This window comes from Sminthopsis crassicaudata, chromosome 1, assembly GCF_048593235.1.
Source record: "Sminthopsis crassicaudata isolate SCR6 chromosome 1, ASM4859323v1, whole genome shotgun sequence".
In the NCBI taxonomy this organism is placed as follows: Eukaryota; Metazoa; Chordata; class Mammalia; order Dasyuromorphia; family Dasyuridae; genus Sminthopsis; species Sminthopsis crassicaudata.
In genome coordinates this window covers 66,249,286-66,270,020 of record NC_133617.1, presented here as the reverse complement: position 1 = coordinate 66,270,020, position 20,735 = coordinate 66,249,286, and the positions used below count along the sequence as shown (strand labels likewise).

The window sequence follows — 20,735 nt, the reverse complement described above, 5'->3', positions numbered from 1 at the left end:
TCTTGTGGAACTCTAGTAAGTACTAAGTACATTAGTGAACTAGAGAACTGTTAAGTACTATGCTAAATTAGATAATTATTGTCTCTATCAATTCCAGTGATTTAGCACCTTATAAGAATCCTAACAGGGGGAGATTGGTTGAGATCAGAAACACTGATCAGAATGGGACCAAGTCCATGTATAGCCCCATGTATGGCTAGCCTAAGCAAGATGAGGAACCCAGTATTCCCCCCACACACACCTGAGGCTGGGGTTAAGTGACTTGCCCAGGGTCACACAGCTAGGAAGTCTTAAGTGTCTGAGACCAGATTTGAACTGGGGTCCTCTTGAATTCAAGGCTGGTGCTCTATCCACTGTGCCACCTAGCTGCCCCCCCCAGTATTTTTTTTTAAATATTATCACTGTGGAAGCTGGGAAGAGACTAAGTAGAGGAAGAAAATTAGGTTTTATTGCAATTCAAAATTCAGATCATAGTGAAGGTCTGTTCCAACCTCTTTGTTGGATAAGTATTTTTGTTTATTCTGCATTGATGAAGGATATGAACAGACAATTTTCAGATGAAGAAAATAGTTATCTATAGTCATAAGAAAAAAAATGCTCTGAATCAACTATTGATCATAGAAATGCAAATTAAAACAACTCTGAGGTACCACTTCACACCTCTCAGATTGACTAAGATGACATGAAAAGATGATAAATGCTGAAGAGGATGTAGGAAAACTGGAACACTATGCTGGTTGGTGGTGGTGGAATTGGGAAATGATTCAACTACTCTGGAGAGCAATTTGGAACTATGACCAAAGACTATCAAACTGTGCATACCCTTTGATCCAGAAGTAGCACTACTGATTCTGTATCCCACAGAGATCAAAAAAGAGAGAAAAGGACCCACTTGTGAAAAATTTCCGTAACAGCTCATTTTGTGTTGGCAAAGAATTAGAAAATGAGTAGATGCTCATCAACTGGGGAATGGCTGAATAAGTTATGGTAAATGAAAGTAACTGAATATCATTATTCCTTAAAAAATGATGACAGGATGATTTTAGAAAGGTCTGGAAAAATTTACACAAACTGGTCCTGAGTAAAACAAAAAGAACCAGAAAAACATTGCATACAATAATAACAAGACTATGCAATGATCAACTATGACAAGATTTAATGCAATCCCAATAAACTCTGGTTAGAAAACACCATCCACATCCAGAGAGAGAATTATAGAAACAAAGTAAATAACCCATGCTTTATTCACTTTTTCTTTTCTGTTTTTTTTTTTTCTTTCTTTCTTGTGGTTTTATCATTTTGTTCTGATTTAAGGAAATATGTTAGGGGGAAAAAAAAACTCCAAAAAATGTTTTTACCTGTAACTAGGGAGGGAAGAAGGGCAGGGCAGGGAGAAGACTATTCCTGGTTATAATTAATGGTTCCAAACTGAAAAACACATTGAGAATAAAGTTTTGGACCTGAAAGGCTAAGATAGGATGTACTAATATAAAAATGGATACTGTAAATGAATAGATTATCAGTGTTGGAAGAGATCTTGCTAGACCTCCTCATTTATAAAATGGGGAAATTTGAGAGGAGAGGAAGTAATTTATCCGTGGTCATAAAGCTATGAAATGGCAAACCAAGTATTGAGTCTTCTGAATCCTCCAGGATAGGAGTCTTTCCATTGACAAACCGATTACCTTATTTAGCATACAGTAGACATCCTACTCCATGGGGAAAATATGAATGTGCCCTTGTGTTCAGAAGTGAGAAAAGAGATATCAAAAAAATTGGCAAGTCTGTGATCACAGGAAAAATCTGTATTCCTTATTGCTGTGATAAAACATTTGTCTCCAGGAGTCATTCAACAAGTATCTTCTGAGAAGGCTAACAGTTGTTATCAAGAACAACATAGAGATGAATAATTAGACAAAATGGGACCTAAAGAACCTCCACAGAGTGTTTGGCATAGTAGAGTGTTGGTGCTGACCAGAAGACTAAAGAAATTGGCCATTTCAAAATGGACAGATATTTAGGAAGTACAGGATCAAAATGGGAGGAAAACTATTACTTCCCTATGACCCCCTCCTCCAAAATCCTTTCTTCCCAATACTGTCAGTAATTTGGGAGTAGTAGACAGAAGAAGCACCTGGGTTTTTTTCGCCTAAGTATTATGAAAACATTTTGCAATCCAATTAGGTAATGGAAAAGATGACAAATATTTTATTTCTAAGTTCTTTTTAAGAACTTTTTTTAAAAGTTGGCAGAGACAGGGAGAAAAGGAATCATAATCATGTTCATCAAATAGTTTATCTAACAGAGGCAGATCAGACTCCAAAAGAGAGAGGGAGAAAAAAAGGCTTCTCTGTAGCTCACTAAGTTGATGGAATCATTAAAAACATCCCAATGTTCAAAATGTACTGTCACTAGAATAATAGAAAAATCACCTACTATATACTCAACTCAGTTATATGCATGGGTCCATACAAATTCATCCTTACTGAAAGTGTACAGAAAACAGGTAAAAAAGATGAATAGGGACAGAAAAACACCCAGGCTGGATGAATAAGACATGAGATTTATTTTCCCCTTTAGTACATTTATTGTGAAAGACTAAAGATGCCCTTAAATAATATCTGTAATCGTTTCTGAAGATTTTCTCCAGAGATGGAACAAGTTACCAGTCATTAGCAATGATGTATCAAGGGATCCAAAGGGTAAGGATTTATTTTAAAATAAGAAGCATACTGAATCCACTGTTCTCTAAACATTTAAACTATTCTTTACTTATGAAAGAGAATGAAGTAAATAAAAATGAAAACACTAAAACAATGTAACAATTTTAGCACCAACTATTCAGCTGGGATATAGAACACCTTAAGGCAGAGGTATGACATAGCAGTTAAGGTTACTAAATCTTGGGCCGTATTAATAAAAAGTGACTCCACTGTACCTCTGATAGACAATAGAATACTGTCTCCAGGTCTGAAAACTCTACTTTGAATCTTCCAAATGAAGACAACTAGGACTGTGAGAAAAGTGGAAATCACATTATCTATGGGTCAGTTGAAGAAACCTCTCTTTAGCCTGAACAAAAGAAGATTCAGAATGGGATATGACTAGTCTTCAAAGTGTTTGAAAGGTTATCATGGGCAAGAGAAATAAGACTTGGTCTGTTTCACTTCAGAAGGCAGAACTAGGAGAAATAGGTGAAAGTTGCTTAGTATTAAGATTTCAATGGGATAAAAAGTTATCAAACTGTGCATACCCTTTGACCCAGCAGTGCTACTACTGGGCTTATATCCCAAAGAAATACTAAAGAGCGGAAAGGGACCTGTATGTGCCAAAATGTTTGTGGCAGCTCTTTTTGTTGTAGCTAGAAACTGGAAGATGAATGGATGTCCATCAGTTGGAGAATGGTTGGGTAAATTATGGTATATGAAGGTTATGGAATATTATTGCTCTGTAAGAAATGACCAACAGGAGAAATACAGAGAGGCTTGGAGAGACTTACATCAACTGATGCTGAGTGAAATGAGCAGAACCAGAAGATCACTGTACACTTCAACAACAATACTGTATGAGGATGTATTCTGATGGAAGTGGAAATCTTCAACATAAAGAAGATCCAACTCACTTCCAGTTGATCAATGATGGACAGAGGTAGCTACACCCAGAGAAGGAACACTGGGAAGTGAATGTAAATTGTTAGCACTAATGTCTGTCTGCCCAGGTTACTTATACCTTTGGAAGCTAATACTTAATGTGCAACAAGAAAATGGTATTTACACACATGTATTGTATCTAGGTTATATTGTAACACATGTAAAATGTATGGGATTGCCTGTCATCTAGGGGAGGGAGTAGAGGGAGGGGGGGGGATAATTTGGAAAAATGAATACAAGGGATAATATTATAAAAATATATATATAATTAAAAAAAAAAAAGATTTCAATGGGATAAAAGGAAAAATGAACTGCAATTAGAACCGTGCAAAAAAGACTGGCCTCAGGTGATAATCAATTTCCCTTCAACAGAAGTATTCAAAGAAGGCTGGATGTTTGGTTGGGGATATTGTAGAATGAATTCCTATTAAAGTACAGTTGAATCAGGTTCTCTCCAAGGGCCTCTCCAACAGTAGCATTCTGTGATATTGTAATGAAGTTTCATTATCTCTGGTCACTCATCTGTGGAAATGATCTAGAATTTAAGGTCCCTGTACAATCTGGTTCCACACTGTCTTCCCCAAAGCATCTTATGTCATTCTTCTTAAAAGTGCTTTGAAATGTTTGCTAAGTTATTGTTTGGGGGAGTTGTTTAGTTTTGGGGATTTTTGCTTTGTTTTGTTTTTTGCCTTAATAGCTTTGCTACTGCTATCTTCTACACATAGAATCTCCTCAAATGTCCTCTATCCAACTCAATGGAAACTTCGCCATCCTTTAAAATTTACTTCAAAAAGCCAAGTCTTCCATACAGTTGTCCAGAATTTTTGTATCTAGCCAAAAATAATCATTCCCTACTATAAACTTTCATAGCATTTTGTTCATACTTTCCTTACATATTTTGAACACTCTTTTGAATTATACGCATTTATGCACACAGTTTATTCTCCTTTTCTAGACTGGAAGCTCTATGAAAGCAGAGATTTTGTATACTCAATAAGTTTCTTGCATGTGTCAGTTTCACTACAAATACTGACTCAAATTGAATTTTAAACCTTAAAAAAAAAATACTCTGGGGTAGCTAGTGGATAGAACACCTGAAGTCAGGAGGACCTGAGTTCAAATCTGGCCTCAGACGTAAACAAATGATAATTATAAAAAGTGGCCACAATATAGTCGAATTGTACTTTACTTAGCCTATACCTTGAGGGGAGGCCTACTTCAGAAAGACTGAGTTTTGAAAAATGCTTAAAACCAAGCAAAGAATTGATTTGAATATTTTCTTCAATGCCAATCTGAATACTGTTTGATGGAAAGAAGAAAAATAATAGTTCACACATTAATATAGTTTTTTAAATTTCATAAAAGAATTTACATGATCTCATTTTAGCCTTATGACAAACCTAACATAAGCTCCATTACTGCCTCCCTTTCACATACGAGGAAATTGAAGCTCAAAGAATTTATTTGCCTCTAATCATATGGCTAGTGTCTGAAAGGACTTTCAAACACAGGTCCTTTTAACATCTAACATTGCTGTTTAATAATTTTTTCAGTTATTTCTGACTCTTAGTGACCCTCATTTAGGGCTTTCCTGGCAAAGTACTAGAGTAGTTTGCCACTTCCTTCTCCAGCTTATTTTGCAGATGATGAAACTAAGAAATCTAGTTAAATGATTTGCCAAGGGTCCTACAGCTTGTTAGTAAATATCTGAGGTCAAATTTGAACTCAGGAAGAAAAGTCTTCCCAACTCAGGCAAGGCACTCTATCTACTGACTATAAAATATAGCATTCTGTATTCTATGCTATTCTTTAGTCCTATTCTCTAATAACTTCTCTAAACTGGATCCTAGCTGGCAAAAGAAATTTCAATGTGTGCTTCAGAGACCTCAGGATATAAGTCATCAGGCACTAAAACAAACTAAAGACACGTGAACAGAAAAAGACCCTAACTATGCCTTCTTTCTTCAAAAGATCTGAATTTCCTAAACTGTATGATCCTTAAATGGAAAACTGAAACTTACTCTTAGAGGCAGCTGGTAGTACTGTAGAGAGAATGCTGAAAGTCAGAACTGAGTTCAAATCCTGATCCAGATATTTACTTGTGTGACCCTGAGCAAGTTATTTAAGATCCCTCAACCTCAGTTTCCACATCTGTAAAATGGGGATAATGACAGAACCTAACTTCTAAAGTTGTGAGAACTAAATAAGACAATTTTTGCAAAATTTTGCAAACCTTAAAGTACTATACAGATATTAATTACCATCATTACTGTTGTTGCTATATACAAAGGCAGAGAGACTAGTACATTTCAGAGAAAATCTGTGAACAAACCATAGTGAGTATATACTTCACATAGCAATTTACTATAAAACATATCACAACTAATACCATAAATGTGAGGACTGATGAAGCAAAGGAATAAGATGAGACAAGAAATAAGACAAAGAAGTAAGCTAGGAGCTGAAGCATCCAAACACACTGGAGAAACAGTTTTCTTTTCCAAAAGGTTTCATCCTCCCCTGCTTCTCCTTTTCTCCCACCTACCTTCTGCCACTTCCCTTTGGGCCTCTGGCTAATCATCTAGAGCAAGTGAAATCATTACCCAACAGAAGGAACAAATAGTTCTTAGAACAGCAAAACCAATTTGCTTCTCATTTTACAGTAATTAAGTTCAAAGTAAGCCAAGTTTCATTATTAGAAAAGGTCCTTTTCAATCCCACTACACCATCACCACCCAGCTGCCTAGATGTATGCTGAATGGTTATTTGGGAACTGGTTACAGACACTATGGATATGGGGGGAATACCAACAGATATGGCCATCTGTGGAAAGAGTACATTGTCAGTACATATAGGGAAATAATCAAAAACTTCCTGCCCATTCCAACATCAATTCTACTCAGCAAAATACTCTCAAAATTCTTCTGAATGAGGCAAAAGATTGTTCCTTGGGAACTGGAACAAGCATATTCTTGACAGAGACCAAGAAACTGGTTAGAAAGCTAGCCAGAGCTCCCATGTCACCAAAAATTATATTTGAAATATCTCTTAATCTTGGAAGGTATTTCAAATAAACAAACCTTCAAGTTGCAAAGGGATAAAAAGCTATTTACTTGTGTATGTGTCATTATATTTTCAAGAAGAGAGTCCAGATGAACTCTGACCAACTTGTCCAGGTTCCACCAGAAGGGAATCAACTTAAGAACATGAAACCTCATAAAACTAATTTGGCTTCATACCTGAAAGAGGCACTTGCATATAAATTTCATTTTCATGTAAAAGAGTAGTAGCACTCTGACCTTTCCAATTAGTAATCCTATTATAAAACTAACATTTTTTGGTTGTATCTTAAAAACTAGCCTCGGTTTTCCTATTCAGTAGGTAAACTCTAGCAAAACCTAGGTAGTAGACAATAAATAAGCAAACTTCTACAGTATGTAGCTAAAACTTTCAAAACAAATAATTACCTAGATGGCCTAGATGGCCCAACAGAAAGATAACTAAATTAGATTCCTGAAATGTTAGGGCTTGGAAAAGTCTTTATTAGCATTTAATTTAAAAGTTAAAAACTGTTTTTACATGTAATTGGGGAAAAATAAAATATTATTTTTAAAAGGGGGGAGGGGGAAGAAGAGGGCTAACAGGGCTATCCAAAAGTAGAATGAACTATTAAAAGAAGTAGGGGTTTCCATCATACGCTGGATCACCTGCCAGATGGTTAGTTGTAAAGAAGATTCTCGTTCAGAGATGAACTGGACTGGAGAGGATCATCCAAGGTTTCTTTCAACTCTGAGATACTATAAAATAACATATATATACACCCCCCCACACACACACACATTTTTCTCTCTTTAAAGACGCAACCGGATCAGAGGGAAAGTGATTTACTAAATAAAAGGAAATATTCTAGTTATTTCCCAACCTTTAAGCCAAAAAAGCAAACAAAAAAGAAATGTCTTTAATCATATAACAAAAAACTTTCCCTTTTTCATTATTCAATTGAAAATTTCCTCTTTAAAGTTACTAAAGCTCTCTTAACTACCAAATCTACTTGTCTCTTCTCAAACCTCATCCTTGATTTCTCAACAATTATTAATATGCCAACCATCTATCATCTTCACTTTGATACTCTCTTCTATGTCTTCAGGATATCACAATCTCCTGGTACATGAGATTCTGACCTATAAGACTGCTACTTTTTAGTCATAAAGATTACTCTTGCTGACCATCAGTATCCTACAAAGTTCCATCTTGAGTCCTCTTAGTCCTCTAGGAGGCTCAGTGGAGAAGATAAGAAAATATGCAGCTGGCACTTTTAAGGTGTACTCTAGGTACTTAAAGGATTGGCACATATGACTTGCTGATCCTTGAGAATGGAATGAGAGCTACAAGACTGGAGAGTTAATATTTAATTCTTGGTAGAATTCTAGAATGTATTATGTATAAAAATACATTAATGAATTAAAGGGATGGTTGGACATTCAAAAATGGTAAGCATGTCTTGTTCAGGTATGGTTTGAACTTGATGTATACTGAGGCCTTCTTCCAACCAAGAAACTATATGATTTAGTAATCTTCATATTCCAAATGTATAACAACAACAAAGGGGCCTGAAAGTTAACAGAGGGAGAAGTAGCAAGATAGCAACTTTAAACAGCAGAAGATGAAGTATTCTTCTTCCTCTACTCTATGCCCCCACAACAACTTTTCAAATAATAAAGACAAGCGCAATCAATATTGTCCAATAGCAACCCCCCCAAAAAACAACAACAACAACAACAACAACACACACACACACAACTAACCAATAGGTAGGGAAACTTATAGAAACCAGATGTTTCAGAACTACTACCTCCTAGGCAGAAAAGCAACACTCCTTTTCAAATGATAAGAAATATTGTATAATGTGAAATACTAATAGGCTGACAGGAAATCTGGTAAAACAAATAATGTTAGAGATGGAAATCACTTAGCTTCTCCATCTCCCAACAAAAGGAAGGCAAAATGCCTGTCTGCTGAACAGATGCATAATGAGGATTAATGGTGATAAAGTGCCTAAAAGGAAAAACGCTCCGCAACAGTATTACAGAATATCACAACAGTTACTACAATGGTCATTTCCCATTCTACTGATGAGCTAATAATATAATGCTACGTTTGTGCTCAAAACAAATAGTTCTTGCTACTCCACAGTAAATCAAGAACAGAGACAGCAAAAAGGGACCAAGTAAAAGCCACTGGAAATATTAAAAAATCCAGTCAAATTCCAGTTCAACTGATGAAGCATCCAATATAGATATAAATGAAAATTCCTTCAAAATAAACTGCCCTTGGGAAGCCCACAATTTCTAAATGCCTAAAACATTTAATATTTTCAAGAAAAACTTACTCTTGGCCAAGCATGATTCAGGAACATGTAGGAATTCATCTCTAGAAGGGACTTTAGAACAACAAAAAGTCAGAACTGAAAGGGCCAACTTGGTCTAAGACTCCACATATTTATAGCTGAAGAAACTGTTATTGAGGTCTCATGGGTCTTTAAGTTAACAGAATTAAGATGTGAAACAAACTTTCAGGCGTATTTTTCTTCTACATCACACCAAACCTGGTAAGACTGTCCTTTTATCTTTATGCAGTAAGAGATATCACACAGGAAAAATCTAGTTGTGACTCCCAAAATGCCTAGGTTTTTTTCAGGACACTGAAAACTCCAGCTTTGGAAATCCTGCAAAAAGAGGGTAGTCCCAACTATTACTAACCATGGCCAGCTCTTGAATGTCTGACCCATTCAGTCTCAGCCTTGTACAGAGCTCTCTGTGCCACTTGTTCAGTAATTTCACGCTACACTGCTTAACAATATAAGCATGGAGGCTCAATCTAAAACTGCACTTCCCAAATGTCACTTGTTTGTGAACACATGGCTGAATCCAAAATTGCTTTTAATATTTGAGTATTCCCCAATGGTGCCTACTGTAGTTAAAGGTCTGCCATCAGTCCTCTGATAAACCCCAATATCTGGGCTTTACAGATCAATTTTGACCACTGGCTTCAGACAACCCCAATGGACATGATCATAATACAAATGAGAATATGACTTCTATCAAATCAGCTTGAAATTCCATAACTAGAATTATCATAACTATAATGAAATACACACACACACACACACACACACACTCACTCACTCACTCTCAATTTATGAAACATCAATTCTATAGTTACAGGATTTTATATTACTCCTTCTGACTAAGAACAATAATTCATAATTCATAGCTCTCATTTTCTCTTTAAACTAACCCACAGTGTGCTTCATTAACCAGCAACCATTTTCTTGGATAAATGCTAACCAAGGTAGCAGAGAAGCTCCTAATTCTTAAGTTAAAGGTACTATGGTGTGACAGAATTCTAAACAGGTCAGCTGATCTGGATTCTGGTCTCAGCTCTGCCACAAATTCATATGATTATGAGTAAATCACATTTCTTCTTGGGGAGCTCAAGTTCTCTCTTATAGAAAATGAGAAAGTTGTATTAGCTTATTAAATAAAAAAAACCCTAGTCATTGGAAGAAAGATTTATTATTCTTTGAATCAAAGAGTAGTGGCGCTCAGTGAATTATAGATACATCTCATACAATATTGCCCCAACAAACAATGATCTTATAACCGAACTATTCTTGCCAGACTCTTCTCCAGGAATTGCTCAAGATCCAAATTAGATGAACAATTGCCTGAGCCAATATATATGACCCCAAGGGATTAACTTCTCTGAGTTAGTTCCCCATACCATAATGCTGGCTTCTACCCCCAGTAATATCGCACAGTGTAATGTTAGACAGTGGCTAATGAACCAATGAGCAGCATAAAGAAAATATCACAAAACTTCAGTTATCAGTATGAGAAATGCAACATTAGAATGTCACTAGCATCTCCAAGCCTAAGCCTGTCATTTCTATGACATGCATCCCCTTCTCTCCACTAACATGGTCACATAGTACTGCACTCATACAAATCATCTCCTCTCACAACATCTACTGCAACAACCACCTAACTGGACCCTCTGTCTCAAGTCTCTAATCTACATCTATCCTCCACAGAACTGCCAAAGAAACTTCTAATGAAATCCTTTCAGGATCTGTCTCAGCTACCTCCTGTTCTCATGCTTCTGTCCTGGCTGCTACCCATACATGGAATGTACCTTTTCCCCAATCCCGTTTCAACATGATCTTGCATCTGCTTTGTGTGTGTGTATCTCTGGTGTGTCCTCTGACTATAAGCTCGATAAATAGATAGAGATAGAGATATAGAGATAGAGCTATTTCCTGTGTCCTTTGATTAGACTATAAACTCCTCAAGGGCAGGGACTATGTCACTTGTTTTTGTTCTTCCCCTCCCCCAGCATCTAGCATATATCAGGTACATAGTAGAAATTTTAGTGCTATTTAAATGAGCTATTTCAGCTGAGTGATCTTCATGATAACCATATTGCCAGAGTAGAGTATAAAGCTCCCTGAGGGCAGAGACTTTCTAGATTTCTACCTCCACCAGTGCCCAGGACATTATTCTGCTCACACAGAAGGTAATCATCTTTTTTGTCAAAGTCTACTACCCATAATTATACAATTTCTAACCTGACTCAAAAATTGTCATACCCTCAAATTTTTAAAGTTCTTGTTTGGCATGCAACAAGGAGCATCCCTGGAGAGTCATAAGGATTCTATATTGGGGGGAGGGAGGAAGAGAAATGGTAGAAATTTAAATGTTATGTTCGCATGGAAACACAGATGACAGTAGGAAGGAAGTCATCAAGATATCAAGAGTAACATTTCCAGGACCATAAGAGGACAAGAGAAGCTAATCAGACTAGTTTTTGGTGAGGACAGAAAACTAATCTGGACAATAAAGATGAGAAACTTTGTGAACAGTGTCTCCCTGAACTGTGACAATACCATTGTCAATATTCTATGACAAACAATTGTGAATAGAGCACATATAGTCACACAAAGACCTTTCCAATGGCTATAGTGACTCTCCACAGCCATAATTACTCATGGAGAAATGCCAACTATGTCTCAAAAAAAAAAAAATCTTACTTCACAGAGAATAAGATGAGTGACAGTGCTAATGTAGAAAATTCCTTTTCATGATATCTGGGGACCAGAGAAAGCACACTGTATCAGTTTTATATCTACTGAATTCTTGGCCTAGAAACCATCCCAGAATAGTGGCCATGCATCTCAGGGAGTTCTTTCTTTTTTCCCTATAGAATTTATAATTATTTGCCTGCCAGCTTAATCTTTTTGGCACATAAATGCACATAATTCATTCACCTTCTTCCTGCCCAGGGCTAGAAAATGACAGCAGGAGAACAGGGCCTAGAACCAAAGTCTGTCAGAGACAAGACAAGGCAGCCTGATAACTTCTCATATTCCAACTAAGAGAAGCTCTTTGAGGAATTCCCAGCAAGTGCTCACATCTGTCCTACAAATTGTCAATAAGAAATTGTAAAGATTTACATTTGCAAAGTTAAGAAAATTTTACTTTCAACAAGCACAGGCTTCAAATACAAAATGTGTTGGCTAATAATATAGAGCTCTTAAGACCATGGGCAGCAATTACTGGAAAAATAAATGAGGCAGTAATGTCACCTGTCAGTTGCCTAAAAACAAGAACAAGAAGAGCTGCTTAGTCATCAAAAATGATAGGATTTGATATGGTAAAGCTGATACCTGCCAGCTTCAATACTACCAACAAATGTTCTATAAAATAGGTGGAAGGAAAAGCTCAGCATGACAATTCAATAATCCAATTCACCACATTTTTACCATTCTTTGTGGCAAGGCACTAAACCAAACCTTACAGACACAAAGATGAAAGCCTGATGAGCAAAAAGAACTCAGGTTGCCGAGGGGCCCAATTGGATGAAAGGCTGGGCTTGGAGTCAGGACAACTTGAATTCAAATTCAGCCTCAGACATTTACCATGTGACCCTGGGCAAGTCACTTCACTCTGCAAAATGAGTTGGAGAAGGAAAGGGCCATTGTCTTTGCTAAGAAACCTCAAGTGGGATCAAGAAGACACAACTGAAATGACTTTACAATAAAAGTAGAAAAAACAATAAATTTGGAAATCTGGGTTTAGCTCTTGGTTCTGTCTGATTTTAAATTCTACTTTTCTTCACCAGTAAAATGAGAAGGTTGTACTTTATGATGCAGTGTGTCTTCTGGCTTAAAATTCTATTATGCTATGACAGCATTTCTAACCTATAAGAATTCAAAACATCACAAGGGTAAGGGATATGCCATGTATGGCAATAAGAAATACAATGCAAGGGGCAGCTAGGTGGCGCACCAGCACCAGCCCTGAAGTCAGGAGGACTTGAGTTCAAATGTGGTCTCAGACACTTAACACTTCCTAGCTGTGTGACCCTGGGCAAGTCACTTAACCCCAGCCTCAGGGAAAAAAAGAAAAAAAGAAAGAAAGAAATATAATGCAGAATATAACAGGGGTAAAGAAAAGAGGTTCAGACAAAGACACAGGAAGAAAATTTAATGGAGATTTACAACTGTTAAAGGAGACATAGCTGAACCTGTGTGAAACTTCAATATAGCAGAATACTATATGTCAAGAGAATCAAAACAGAAAGGCAATATATAAAATATATAGTATAAAAATACAAATGTATCAAAATTTTAGATAAAAAAAGACAACATAACAGAGAAGACTCTTGGACTTGGAGTCAGAGGCCTTGACTACTCAAAATTCTGTTGTTAAAGTTTACCTTATAATCTCAGCTTTCTCATCTACACAATGATCTCTAAGGTTCCTTCCAATTCTGGAATCCTAAAATCTTAGATTTATTAATTGTGTGACCCTGGGCAACTCACTTAATACTGATTGTCTCATTTTTTTTTATTTGTAAAACGAATTGAAGAAGTAAATGGTAAATCACTATCTTTACCAAGAAAATCCTAAATGGGGGAAAAAAAGACTGAACAATAACAAAGTTCCTTTCAATTCTAAAGCCCTAAAATCTTATGTTACTATTAAAATTTGCCATTTCTCATGTTAAATCAACAGACATATAATCCCTATTAGAAGCATGAAATTTACATTAAAAATTATAGGAAGGAGAGAAAGAGGGTAAAGAAAAGAGAAAAAGAAGGAAGGAAAAAGGCAAAGGGGAAAAGGAAGATATGGGGACTTGCATAAAGAAACCTGATTCTTATTAATTGATCATAGAATCAAAGCTTCAGAGCTACAAGTGATCGCAGATCCTCTAGGTTCAACCCCTCAATTTACTATTAAACAAGGTAAAAGTCTAAGAAATTTAAGTGATTTCCCCAGTCATTCAGGGAGGGAACAGTGGAGACAGGGCTTGTTCTAAAAATTATTCTTCTGCTTTGTCAAGTTGATATAATCAGATTTTGTAAGCAGAAGCCCAAGGGAGAGTAAAAAATCAAATTTCTTCAATTCTCTGGCCCAAATCACATCAATAATGCACAAGCTTATCCAGGTTTCAGGAAGAGTTTCTGACCCTGAATAGATTCCCTACCAGAAAGTTGTATGACCAACCCAAGCAAGTTACACAAAGACCCTGCTCAGAGTGGCCTAAGTCAGAGAACATGGAAAACATTTAAAAACAATAATCTCTACCATAAAACCCCCACATACTTTAAAGGTGATTAGGTCAGATTAGGGATTGGGCAGGAATAGATGAGAGACTATTCATGTCATGGGAAAGAGAAAAAATGAACATAAGTACTGAATGAAAACAGTGGCTAAAAGAAAGAGGCAGTTATCTTGATCTCTGCAAAACAACAAAAATCTCATGCACATCTTCTCCAAAACTCAGAGCAAAATGTCTGAAAACATTAAGAAAAACCATATAAAGAACCATTTCTACACAGATTTTAGAAGAGCCATCCAAGCCCTATTCCTAGAACATGAACACCCTTCTCAGCTGCTGGCAGGCTCCCAGGCTCATATTCCTAGGACAACAAGAATGGCTGATGTTTATATAATGTTTTACACTTTACAAAGTCCTTTAAAAGATATGTGATCATTTGACTTTCAAAAAGGCCCTGTCAGGCACATAAATAGTCTAAGTATTTTTATTCCCATTTCAAAGAGGAAATTGAGGCTCATAGAGAAGGAAATGTCTTGCCCAAATTCACAAAGCTAGTAAGTGACAGCCAGAGTTATGATCTATAACTTTTGTGTCCAAGTTCAGATTCTTATTCCAGCCATATCTGCCTGAACATTAGAATTAAAAAAAATTTTTTTTGATTAAAACCCTCTCATGAAGGCAGGTACTTACCTGAGTAGCCATCTTGCCATAATCAATCCATCGCAATGTGGCAAAATTGGTTGACTCAGCACAGTTGAAACCATGATTGAATCCTGCATGGTATCCATAGGGAAAAGTAATCATAAACTCCCCAGCCTCCTGAGTGATCTGAGGGTAAAAAGAGTCAATGGATGAGGTTTCTTAGTTCAAAAGTGATCAAAATAAGTAAACATTAGCAATAGCAATTTCAACTCTACTCTTAATAGAGACACCTAATCACTGAGCAGGTAAAGCTTGAGACAATGAGATCAGAGGCCAGAAAATTCAAAGGTTAAGATCAAATAGGCAATAATCTGAGCTAAAGGACATAATATAATGTTATACATAACTTTTTATTTTAAAATAAGACTTTGGAAAGGAGAGCAGAATAGAGAAATGTACAGGGAATCACAGTCTTTCTGACTCTGGAGCTATCATTAATTAGCAGAGAGAGAGAAGAGAGAGAGAGAGAGAGAGAGAGAGAGAGAGAGAGAGAGAGAGAGAGAGAGAGAGAGAGAGAGAGAGAGAGAGAGAGTGTGTGTGTGTGTGTGTGTATAAATCAGAGGTATGGCACACACCTCCAGTTTGTGAAGAGCAATTTCATCATCTATTAAATCAGGTGATTAAAAATCATTAAGAATTTCTATTTCTTATGACCTAATATATTCTTTGAGAGAATCATCATCCCACAATGAGTAAAGGAGACCATTTATACTAAGGAAATGATCTTGGCTTTTTTGTGTGCTCAGTATTACCAAACTTACCCACATACTTGCCTGTTTGGAAGTTGTGGTCAATTCATTCATTTTGAGGTTGTCTCCTACTATTCCCCTTGAAACTTACTGTGTGTCCTCAGTGGATGCCAAGTAATGACAACCTCATAGATTTAAAGTTTAAAGATATCTCAGAGCACAATTAGTCCAATCTCTTAATTTTGTAGAAGTGGAATCAAAATTTTAAAAAGTGAAATGACTTGGCCTAATTCTCAAGTACCAGAGTGATGGGTCAAATGCGTGCCTCTCCAAGTCTATTGTCCTTTGTATTTCCATTTCAGAATATTATAAAACCAAGAATCATTTCATTCAATAAATTCTCAGATTATTGATGAAAGGATGGGAAAGACCTGCCCAGTCATTAATATCTGTATCATTTATAGGGAAGGCCTTCCTGTCAGGTATTCTTATTTTCTTAAACAAAGGGTCATTTTTGGTAAGATCAAAAAGACCTACTAAAATACATTAACCATAGGGGTAGATGAGGTAAGTTATTAAAGTTATTAAAAGTTATTAAAACTATGTTACTATTCTCTAAACCACGGGTTCTCAAACTACAGCCCATGGGCCAGATGCAGCCCACTGAGGACGCCTATGCGGCCCACGTGGTTATGGCAAATGGGCGGAGACAGTGTGAGCTTTTGTTTTTACTATAGTCCGGCCCTCCAACAGTCTGAGGGACAGTGAACTGACCCCTATTTAAAAAGTGTGAGGACCACTGCTCTAATCTTCTGAAAGATCAGATATATCCCCTTCAAAGGTTCAGTGTGAACTGCCACCTGTCCCATTAGATAAAACTAAAAATCCCAACAAAGTTCAGCATTTTCGGTTCAAAAGAGACAGCAGGTAGACATGATAAAATCAGACCATTCTAATAATGTATTTAAAAATTTCAGTTCTACCAGATCACCTGAGCAGGAAGACTGAAAGAAAGGCAAAAGAGCAGAAGAATCTGCTGGCTTTTCAGGGACCACCAGAAGTCTTGGCAGCCTAGAGTCTAGGGAGCAGGGAAGACAAGGTAGAAGGGAACATTTTCCCCTTGACCCATTATTTTCAGACATCTGGGTGCAATGAGGATGGAAGGAGGGGGTAAGAACAGCAAATAAAAGCTAAGAAAATCATAGGTATTCAAGTGGAGACTATATTTGTCAGGGGTATTATAAAAAGGATAGCTGGTCAGTTTACAGGTTGGACTAAATGTCTTCTGATTTGCTTTCTAAGATCTTATTTTCCTTATTGGGGGGGAGGGGGGGAAGCAGGGTTTGATACCATCATTTGGGATATTGTCTCATTTGTGTGATTTTAAGTCTATATAAACCAAATCTCAACAGATTCCCAAATAATTATGATCAGCCTGACACTCAAGCACCCAAGCACCAACAAACTGGAAGTGTCTGTTTACAAGTGAGACAGGGGGAATAAATAGTTCAAGGCATTTCTGCTGGAGATGGGCAAAAGCTACAAACAGTCCAGCTCCTACTGATACACTGCTTTCTAAAATGAGATTTCTCTGCTTAACATCCAGTATTCATACTCCCTCAGGGTTTCTAGGATTCCAAGAAGGGACCATAAATACACTCTTGGGAGTACCAATGAGTTTTACAACAAAGCAATTGAAGTACAATTTAAACAGATGTGGGTAATTAACAGAAGACAAAAGCAAATATTAAAAAATTTCAAAACATCTACAAAGGTGTCAAAAATCAAAACAAATTGATATAATAAGCTTGTCATTAAAGATATGAGAGGGGCAGTGAGGTAGCGCAGTGGATAGAATACCAGCACTGAAATCAGGAAGACCTGAATTCAAATCTAACCTCAGACACTTAACACATCCTAGCTGTGTGACCCTGGGCAAGTCACTTAAACCCAATTGTCACAACAACAACAACAACAACAACAAAGGATATGAGAAAATATTTCTTCTTTGATAAACAATCACATGAGGAAAATAAACATTAAGTTCTATTTTGAAAATTTTTCAGGCAACAATATCATGTTACTTTCAGAATAATTAAGAATAGTAATTAAGAATATATCAAGATGTTAAGCTGGGGGCAGAGCCAAGATGGGAGGAAAGTAGACAGGTCTTTGTCTGAATTCTTCCTATCTTCCCTCAGATCAACACCAGATCAAGCCTATGAACTGGTTTTGGAGTGACAGAACGCAAATATTTGGACTGTAACAAATTTCCAGCAGGATATATTTTTGAAGAACTTCAAAAAAGTTTTATTTCAGTAGGGGAGGAAGGCAGTCAAGTGCAGGGATCCAGGGAGATGTGAAGTCCATGCATCAGGGAATCTATTGTGAGGCTCTTAGCCAAAATACAGCAGCACTAGCTATTCTGTCTTGCTTCACAAGCCAGGGGATCAGCAGATTAGCTGTAAGACATTCAACACAACTACAAAAGGCAAATAGTGAGCCCCTGAACCCTAGAATAACTCGGGGACGTGGCTATTTCCACCCAGCACAGGAAGGAAGACAGCAGCACCGACCCAGGCAGCATGAGGTTGCTGTCGCCCATAGAGGAAGCTTGGGACAATCTCCCCTTTGCCATTAAGAGCATACTTCAACCTTTAAAAATGAGCTAAAAAGCAAAAAGAACTCTTAACTACAGATAACTTTTTTGGAGACAGAGAAGAACAGACATCAAACCCTGAGGACACTAATGGCAAATCACTCCAGATGATGCCCCAAATGGAAACATGAGTTGGTCTCTATCTCAAAGGGTTCTCTTGGAAAAAATGAAAATGGATCTTAAAAGAGAGAAGAAAAATGGGAAAAGGAAAAGGACAACTTTGCAGGAGAGTTTGGAAAAAGAAACACAGAAATCTGAAGAAAACTTCTTTAAAAATAGATTTAGAGAAATAGAAAAGGCATGTAACTCCTTACAAAGTAGATTTGATGAAATGGATAATGAAACCAACTCATTAGAAAACAGAAATTGTGAAATGGGGGTAAAAAAACTCCCAATTAACAAAACAACTCATTTAAAAGTTCAATTGGTCAAATGCAAAAGGAGATGAAAAAGCTAACTGAAGATAATCACTAACAATTAGAATTGAATAAATGGAAGTGAATGACTTCATGAAATATCAAGAATCAGTCAAACAAAATCAAAAAAAAAAAAAAAAAGAAAAAAGAAAAAAGGAAAAATACATGAAAATGTAAAATAGCTCATTGAAAAAACAACTAACCTAGAAAATAGCTTTAGGAGAGGCAATCTAAGAATTACTGGACTTCATGAAGAGCATACACATCATCTTTTAGGAAATCATCAAGGAAAATTGCCTAATGTCCTAGAATCAGAGGATAACATAACTACTGAAAGAATTCACCAATCATCTCCTGAAAGAGACCTCAAAATGAAAACTCAAGGAATAACACAGCTAAATTTCAGAATTATCAGATCAAGGAGAAAATATGGCAAGCAACCAGAAAGAAATAATTCAAATATTACCAAGAACTTAGCAGCTTCCACTTAAAGGCTCAAAGGTCCTAAAAGGATCTTCTGAAGGACAAGAGAACTCTGATTGCAGCTAGCTAAGAATAACTATCCAGCAAAATTAAGCATTATCTTTCAGGAAAAAGATGGACATTCAATGAAACAAGTAAATTTCATTTCTTTCTGATGAAAAGATCAAAAAAATTTTAATCTTCAAATATAGAACTCAAGAGAAACATAAAAAGGTTAAAAAAAAATAAAACTTTCTTTTAAAAGTTAAAAAGTTCACAAACCTATATGGGGAGATGATATGTTTAACTCTTGAGAACTGTATCTCTGATACGGATATACTTAGAGGATGTAGGCAGAATTTGATTTTATTGTAAAAATGAAAAGGGGATTGTACTGGAAGAACAGGAAAGGAGAGATAAAAAAAAATGATGTTAAACTTGTAAGTATATGTTATATAGAGTCTTCCAAATTTTACTTATGATATTGATAAAAGGTTAAAATCCCTTGAGGAGAAGAATTGAAATTTTGGGGCTTCATCTTCCCAGTGCCTACCATAAGGTAGAACTTTGACAAATGTTTGTTAATAGATTACTTCAAATTTCAATTCTTCCCTTTTCCCCAAAAATAGATCATAGACAACAAATCACTCTACATGTAGCTTCACCACTGTTTTTAAACTTATCTATTTGATCAAAGAAGGTCCTAGGATTATGACAATTATATTTTAATATGAAATTTGTTTTTCCCACCAGAAACTTTCAAATTCCTGTGTAATTTACTTGGGACAAGCAATTACTTTGATATGGGATTCAATTTATGACAAAAATTATCATTTTGCTTACTAAGCTGATATCTTTATCAGATGAAATTGAATTGGGTTGGTTTTCCTTCCTTTAATTAGCTGAAAATTGTTCTGTTTAATTGCTCCCTATTAGGGTGTTTTAAATTCTTTTGTTTTTAATGGGTATTACTCATTACTCAAGGAAATGTGTACAAGTTATAGGTTTTTAAAAGTACCCTTAATAACTGTTTGAGACACTGCAACTGCAAATAGTGTAGGAAGTCAAGCATTTTAATCCCAGGAAGTTTCACTGCTCTATTTCATTGATTTAAATTCTGTGGTTTTAAGAATGGGTATATAACAAAAAGCCTGAGAAATGCCCCTTCAGGGAGCAGATGTCTAATTTAAATGAAAAAGATCAAAAAAGATGAGCAAAAGACAACCAAAAAGGAATATGATCATAGAAAGATATTGTAATAACAAGGAAGATCAAGATGTGAACTCAAAAGGAGACAACGTTACAACACCTATGGGCAAAACCCCAGAGAAAAATGCAAAGTGGTTTCAAGCACAGAAAAAAACCCATGGAAAAGTTTAAAACAGAGTTTTAAAATCCTACAAAGTAGATAGAAGAAAAACAGGGAAAAGAAAGGAGTGGTGCAAGAAAATTATGAAAAAGAATCAAGTTTGGAAAAAGAAAACTGCTTAAAAAATAAAACTATCCAAATGATATAAAAATCCACTGAAGA

The 20,735-nt window shown here is 36.2% G+C and overlaps 1 protein-coding gene across 5 annotated transcripts in view; it reads right to left on the bottom strand.

Moving 5' to 3' along the window:
* KDM4B (lysine demethylase 4B) overlaps nt 1–20,735 on the bottom strand; it is a 273,807-nt gene that overhangs the window by 94,032 nt on the left and 159,040 nt on the right. For all 5 annotated transcript variants that reach the window (XM_074308507.1, XM_074308472.1, XM_074308482.1 and 2 more), the window contains one exon: nt 14,967–15,104. In XM_074308507.1, coding sequence (XP_074164608.1) covers nt 14,967–15,104 — 138 coding nt within the window. The remainder of the gene's footprint in view (nt 1–14,966; nt 15,105–20,735) is intronic.